The 7,617-nt window shown below is 39.6% G+C and overlaps 1 protein-coding gene across 2 annotated transcripts; it reads right to left on the bottom strand.

Moving 5' to 3' along the window:
- Window positions 1–258: 258 nt before the first annotated feature.
- Window positions 259–7,132, bottom strand: fktn (fukutin). Of its 2 annotated transcripts, none has more exons than XM_048189477.1 (10): window positions 6,975–7,132; window positions 6,717–6,880; window positions 6,553–6,609; window positions 5,543–5,743; window positions 5,015–5,292; window positions 4,203–4,335; window positions 3,350–3,479; window positions 1,794–1,927; window positions 1,057–1,181; window positions 259–743 (listed from the first exon to the last, which is right to left on the bottom strand). In XM_048189477.1, exons 2-10 carry the CDS (start codon window positions 6,810–6,812, stop codon window positions 530–532), a joined length of 1,368 nt encoding a protein of 455 aa, XP_048045434.1. In that variant the 5' UTR covers window positions 6,813–6,880; window positions 6,975–7,132; the 3' UTR covers window positions 259–529. The 2 variants fall into 2 exon arrangements, with proteins under 2 accessions (XP_048045434.1, XP_048045433.1); XM_048189476.1 differs by having other exon boundaries at window positions 6,717–6,856; window positions 6,975–7,127.
- Between the last annotated feature and the right edge of the window lie 485 nt (window positions 7,133–7,617).

Below are 7,617 nucleotides of genomic sequence, written 5' to 3'. Positions count from 1 at the left end.
GCATCAAGGTTCAGTACTTGGTCCTCTGCTCTTTTCAACATTCACACCCTCATCAGGCGCAATCACAGAAGCAAATGTCTTCTCCGATCACATGACTCCATCTTAGCTCGTTTCTCAGCATCTGCAGAGAAAAACAATCTGAAAGAAACGTCACCTTCAGATCAGCCTCAATCAACCACATCATTATCTGTTCCACAACACTTCCAGCAAGGCAACAGCTATTAAAACAGATTCATCACTACATCTAAACAGCCAAAATAGTTCACACAAGAGTTTATTCAGAAAACAACAACAGACATATATATCAGTACCCAGAGCAGAGCAGCGCGTGATTTACACATTCTGTACGTTCATGATTATTTCATCTCTAATGATTTTAGTCAATGTTCTCTTAGTGTTTCAAAGACAGTCAGACGTACACTGAGATTCGACAAACGCCCCTCTGGAAATGCTTTACAGTGGTTTGTAACATTATAACTGCAATGCGACCCACATCAACAGGAGTATAACAAAATACTCCCATGATGCTTCAGTAAACTTGAATGACATCATCCCATTCCCTCACAGGCCAGACGCCATTCTCCTGCACGTTGAACGGGGAGCTCTTCCAGTCCCAGGTCTTCACAGGAACGTTCCAGTTGGGTCCATAGTTGGCCGTCACATAGTCTCCGGTCTCGCAGGGAACCTGGACCTTCAGCTCCATCAGCTCGGTCCAACACAGACTGAATCGTGGGAACACGTATCTGTCAGGAAACAACACAAATATAAAGACTCTGGGTAAACCGAGTTATCTTGCTTCACATTGCTCATAATTGCGAGGATAATTAATCACAAACTGACTTTTCACACTGTATATTCCTAAACCCTGGGTTAATGTCCTCATTTGCATATCTGCGGTTTCAGTGTCATTGATTGGACGAACGCCACATGTGATCTGTTTACATGAAGGCTCTAGTATCTTGTGTCCTCATAATACACATTTCTGACAATACAAGCCTTTCTGGACTATAAAGCGCTAACATCCATGATTGAATCATGTGACTCTCCAACACTCACTTGAATTTTCTGCCGCTCTTCGCCTGCGTGCCTCCATTCCACACGACGTCACCTTCATCATAAAAAAAGAAAATGTCCAGTTTCACGTCGTTGCCCTGAAAGGAGAGCTCCAAACTGTCCTCCACCTGAAATTAAACAAATGAAGGATGAAAATGTCTTGATTTCACCAACAAATCCATCAATAAAGTCACTTTAGTGATCATTAAAAGCACTGTGATGTAACTTTGATGGCAGTTTAAACGTAGCCTATTAAAACATTAACATTTGTTACCTTAATAACTGAATATTAGCTCTCTAAATATCTATATATGTAATACAGTAAGGATCATTTAAAAATGTCCTTTCATAATTAATTTAATGTAATCAAGGAACACATGATTAGAATATTTGTCAGAATACATTTGTGTAAACAGTTGAGGTTAATATTTTCAAGTTCAAAGTTCATCCCAACTACATTTTGAACTGAGTCTGAAGTGACATTAATGCTGAAATAGGATTATGGTAAAATTAAACCAGCATCAAAACAAACGGTTTAATATGTATCTTAATTGGTACAACACGTCCGTAGAGTTTGTTCAGTGTCTTTATATCCAGAACACTGCGTCTCTGAACGGCTGAAACTGTCTGGCAGAAACACTGAGGAAGAACAAAGTCCCTTTCGAGGAGAGCCCGTTCACTCGGCGGCCATATTTGTGACGTCTCCGGCTGCCCGAGACTGAAATCTCAAATCTCCTTACCTTCCCGAACTTGTGCTTCAGTGGGAGACCAGCCTTCTGAAAGGCCTGAGTGATGTCGTGCCTGTAGTCTTTGATCCAAATGCCCAGATCCACGTCTTTACTGTAGGGAATGATGCTACACTGTCTGTACCATCCTGTGGGAAAGAGAGAAGAGGAAGAGAGTCACTCCGGCTAATTTAATTCTTCTTCTTCTGCTCTTGAAGTCTTCGGCAACCCATAGAACCAAACATAGGAAAATTATGAATTTTGGCACAAAGAAGGAAGACACTATGAACATCAACCGTGGCATATTTTGATCTCTAACACTCTAGCGCCACCAACAGCTTATATTAAACTTCTTTTGAGCTGAATAACCTAACAACAAAATCTCTTGATTCTCGGCTCAGTTTCCACAACACAAGTTTCTCCATCATTTCTGTTCATCAGATCTTCACCTAATTTGGTGCAGATCTTTGTTAGATCATGATGGCAAAAAGATATCAAAAGCTTTTTTTGAGAGACTAAACCATTCTTCAATAATGAAAGTGACAGCCAGCAGGTTAAAGGGTTAGTTCAGCCAAAAATAATAATAATGTCATTAATTCCTCACCCTCATGTCGTTCCACACCCGTAAGACCTTCGTTCATCTTCAGAACACAAATTAAGATATTTTTGATGAAATCCGATGGCTCTGTGAGGCCTGCATAGCCAGCTTTTTGAAATCGGCCCATCACTAGATATTGTTAAAAAGTCGTTTTGTTTTTTTGGCACACCAAAAATATTCTGGTGGCTTTATAATATTAATATTGAACCACTGTACTCACATGAACTGATTTAAATATGTTTTTAGTACATTAATGGATTTTGAGAGAGGAAATGTCATTGCTCAGGCCTCACTGAGCCATCGGATTTCATCAAAAATATCTTAATTTGTGTTCTGAAGATGAACGAAGGTCTTACGGGTGTGGAACGACATGAGGGAGAGTAATTAATGACATTATTTTCATTATTGGCAGAACTAACCCTTTAAATAGAAGAGGAGGATGTTGGATCTCAGAAAACACTGTATTTAAAGAAAACTAGGTTTATGTCACAGCCATCCATCATTCCACTCTACATCTTCACCTAATTTGTCCCGGATCTGTTTTAGAACATGCTGGCCAAAAATTATCAAAAGGTTTTTGACACACCTGACCATTCTTGTGTAAACAGTGCCATCTATTGGCCAAAAGTTGAAAGCAGTTTTATAACATCATGATTTTTTGCAAATGGATTTTAAACTGCTTGAATTTTTTTCCATTGGTGTGCGTGGTCACATGATGCTGTAAGTTCATCATATCAGAATGATTTCTGAAGGATCATGTGACACTGAAGACTGGAGTAATGATGCTGAAAATTCAGCTTTGATCACAGGAATAAATTACACTTTACTATATATTCACATAGAAAACAGATGTTTTAATAATATTTCTCAATATTACTGTATTTTAGATCAAATAAATGCCTTAAATCATAATGAGCAGTAGTGTGTGGGCTGAGATTAGGAGTGTAAGTATGGATCAGCCGGAGCTTCTCACCGAGACAGGTGCCACTGCTGAGCCAGAAAGGGACTCCGAGCACAGACAGCACTTTGGAGGCCAGATGGAGCAGACTTTTAGCCCTCATCCTGAAGTCCACAGCCTCTGCAGAGGTGTCTTCTGGGTACAGCTGCACAACATTATTTTCACACTGAGCCCAACAGACATTCATTGCTTAAACCAGACAAAACAGTCCAATCAGAGCGGCACGATTCGGGATAAATAAATAGAGATTTTCTTTTGTTTAAAATAGAGATAAAAAATAACATGTAATTTACTAAAGCTGTTCTAACAAAATGTTAAATAAAACAATTTTAATTATTTTTTATTGGCTTGAATGAATGATTCAGTGACTCACTTGTTTCATTACTGGATGAATCAGTGTTTCTGAATGAATCTCTTGAGTGAATGATTCAATGACTCACTATTTTAACAGTCACTTGTCTCCACCTACTGGTGTAACGATGTAATTGATACAATCTTTATTTGAAGCATCAAGTTTCTTTCAAAAGGTGATTTCCTCTATTTTGATCACTACTGTAGACATCAGTGTTTATATCTGAACTATAAACTTTCATCCCAGAACTTCTGTGATAATTTGAATGATTGTAATACAGAAATAATGATAATGTGAGGTTAAAGCTGTTTCATATCTATACGTGACAGCGACTCTCTCTGGATCAGATCTGAATGTTCGCTGTGATCAGACTTGGTTTCATAGACAGACGAATCACTGTCATTTAGGAATAAGATCATGTGGGTGCGTGAAGCGAGATCGCAATCTTTTAGCGATTAATCGTGCAATAAATATATTAAAACCCGTATATTTATATTTCCCATCAAACAGCAGTACCTGGAAGAAGGCCTTGGCTTCTCTACTGCGACACTCCAGAAAGCGACTGCTGGAAAACTCTCGCAGGAAACCAGAGACGTTTTTGGGGATTCTCACATCAAGCCCATCCAGAGTGGTCAGAATGAGCTCCGGCCTGGAAAAGTCATGGAATTAAACAATGTCTAATCTTAAGTGTCTTTCCCTACACTCACACTGAGCATCTGTAGTATGCGAGTTAATAAATGAGATAATATCACAACCGTTCAAAGTTTTTTATATTTAAGTCTCTTCTGCTCAAAAATACAGTAAAAACACTGAAATATTATTATAATTTAAAATAGCAGTTTTCTACTGTAATATATTTTAAATCCAGTGATCAGAGCTGAATTTTCAGCATCATTACTCCAGTCTTCAGTGTCACATGATCCTTCAGAAATCATTCTGATATGATGATTTGCTGCTCAAGAAACATTTATGATTATTATCAATGTTGAAAACAGCTTCAGATTTGTGTGAAACTGATGCACTTTGTTTTCAGGACTCTTTGATGATTATGAAGTTATTTGAAATATAATCTTTTGAACATTATAAATGTGTCACTTTTGATATATTTAATGTGTTCTTGCTGAATAAAAGTATTAATTTCTTTAAAAAAGTGAATATGTGCCTGTTTCAGGGCTTTATGCAGATATTATTTAGTGTTTGTTTTTGTTCTTTTCATAATGGGAAAAATTGACTGACAGTTTTCTGGAAACAGGAACACAGATGGAGAACATGCTTCTGAACTCAGGAACTCGTCACGTGTGCACATGTGACACTCATGCCGTCGTCACCTGTCGTAGGCCCCGGCGTGACGGCCATAGTCCAGCTTCCCGAAGGGGGCGAAGGTCCGGTCCATACTGGCCTTCAGCCGGAGCGGGCCGTGCCAGAGGTACTTCCCGCTGCGCTCGTACAGGACGACCACGTGAACCAGACGGCTGTTAAAGCGGAACAGGAAGTGCAGTGGGATTTCTTTGGCCGTCAGATCATCCATGCTGACCAGTCTGGGGTCTTTCCCATGAATCTCCATCAGCTCCAGACCGCGCTCAGCTGCCGCCTCCAACAGCGCGGCCTGCACGAGAGTTAATCAGGTAAAAATCTTGATTATATATATATTTATTAACAGTAATAGTGTTTGTCTTGATGCTAGAATGATTTTGGACACTGTGATGGATTATTACAAGACAAAAAGATATGAAGTTTCTTCTCAAATCAATATTTCATGTCCTAATCATAATTTATTTGGTAACTTCATGTTTTATTCGCCAGGATCATTAGCATAACCGTACTGACTTCACACATGATTGTGCTGATTTCCTCACATCATACTTCCAGAGGTTTCCGTACAGAGCGAAGGTGGTGAAGTCTCGGTGTGTGCAGAGGAAGCTGCAGTGCGGCTCCTTCAGCTGACTGTCCCTGTACAGAACGGCATCCTGGGACAGCAGCTTCAGAGAGGCCGTGTCCACCAGAAACACCGGCAGCTTGAACTTATGGACCAGCCCCAGGAACTTCTTCAGCAGATGCTGGATTAGAGGAGAATCAGAGGCGGAATAACGTCATTCATATCTGAGATGAAACGGTGTGTGAACAGAATAAAGCGCTGCTATTGAGGGATTAGTTCACTTTCAAATTAAATTTCCTGATAATTTACTCTCCTCCATGTCATCCAAGATGTTCATGTCTTTCTTTCTTCAGTGGAAAAGAAATGAAGGAAAATCATTCCAGGATTTTTCTCCATATAGTGGACTTCACTGGGGTTCAACGGGTTGAAGCTCCAAATGTCAGTTTCAGTGCAGCTTCAAAGAGCTCTACATGATCCCAGACGAGGAATAAGAGTCTTATCTAGAGAAACCATCGGACATTTACTAAAAAAAATAAAAATTATATACTTTATAACCACAAATGATCAACTTGAACGTATTTCCGCTTTCCATATTCTTCAAAAAGCTACGCCTTCCCTATTCTACTTACGGAAAAAACGGAACTGACGCCACGTTCGTTCCATAAGTAGAATAGGGAAGGCGTAGCTTTTTGAAGAATATGGAAAGCGGAAATACGTTCAAGTTGATCATTTGTGGTTATAAAGTATATAATGTTTATTTTTTTTTAGAAAATGTCCGATGGTTTCTCTAGATCAGACTCTTATTCCTCGTCTGGGATCATGTAGAGCTCTTTGAAGCTGCACTGAAACTGACATTTGGACCTTCAACCCGTTGAACCCCAGTGAAGTCCACTAGAAAGAAAGACATGAACATCTTGGATGACATGGAGGAGAGTAAATTATCAGGAAATTTTAATTCTGAAGTGAACTAATCCTTTAACTTAGACTCACCCAGTGCGCCTCTTTCCCAGACAGATATCCTTTACTACTCAAGACGCTGAGCCCATTCTGAAGGAAATGATGCCAATATATTAATAATATATATTTGTGTATGTGTGTGTGTGATGATAAATAATGGTATATAAGTATATATATATGTGTGTTCGTCTGGTCACTTTAGTCTGTCTGTGGTTGAAGAGCTGGAACAGCAGGAAGATGCAGCTGGCGGCGATCAGGAGACTCAACACTAGCGTCCGGTTCACTCGAGCCATTAGATCTGCTCTGGAGGATCATCTCTGTGTTCACACTGACTCACCTGGACCACAGCAAACACACACACCTGATGTGTCACACTACATCATGTTATTACACGATACAACATTCTGCATTCATATAATCCGAGCAGAATTCATTAATGTCTTCTTATAACTCACCATGAGCAGGAAAACGCTGAAGAACTGCTTTATCTCAATCATTTATGATCGCATTTATTCTGCTTGTGTTTCACATCAGATTCACAACACACTGCGACCGTGCGCCAGAAGGGACATACAATCTGTGAAAACGCGTTGCAGAAATAGCCTTAAAGGGATAGTTCACCTAAAAATGAAAATTATGCCATGATTTACTCACCCTCAAGCCATCCTAGGTGTATATGACTATCTTCTTTCAGACGAACACAATCAGAGAAATATTTTAAAATATCCTGGATCTTCAGAGCTTTATAACGGTAGTGAACAGGGGGTGTTTTGAAGCCCAAAATAGATGCATCCATCCATCATAAATATAATCCATACGGCTCCAGGGGGTTAATAAAGGCCTTCTGAAGTGAAGCGATGTGTTTTTGTAAGAAATGACGCAGGATGTAGGAGTATCGTAAGCTTAGACGCCTCTCGCTGTACAACAAACTCAATCTCCTCTTCTCTTATATCGAAATCCTCAGACGTTTCTCTTTAAAATTCTCATTTTAATTGTCATTCTCACTTCTAATTCGTGACCGGTGTTTTGTTTTGCTCTCTCCTCTGTGCTTCCGCGTTTGTCATAATGTCATGCGTCGTGTCAAAGGTCACGCTTCCA

The sequence above is a fragment of the Megalobrama amblycephala genome, linkage group LG4 (genome assembly GCF_018812025.1).
Source record: "Megalobrama amblycephala isolate DHTTF-2021 linkage group LG4, ASM1881202v1, whole genome shotgun sequence".
NCBI classification, from domain to species: Eukaryota; Metazoa; Chordata; class Actinopteri; order Cypriniformes; family Xenocyprididae; genus Megalobrama; species Megalobrama amblycephala.
This window is presented reverse-complemented; position numbering and strand designations above follow the sequence as displayed.

Excerpts from the sequence above, each read along its gene's own strand:
- fktn (XM_048189477.1), bottom strand. The coding sequence starts at position 6,812 with ATGGCTCGAGTGAACCGGACGCTAGTGTTGAGTCTCCTGATCGCCGCC. Across the intron at positions 4,336-5,014 it reads CACGCCGGGGCCTACGACAG|GCCGGAGCTCATTCTGACCA; the intron begins GTGACGACGGCA and ends TGACTTTTCCAG. Across the intron at positions 1,182-1,793 it reads TGAAGCACAAGTTCGGGAAG|GTGGAGGACAGTTTGGAGCT; the intron begins GTAAGGAGATTT and ends GTTTAATTTCAG.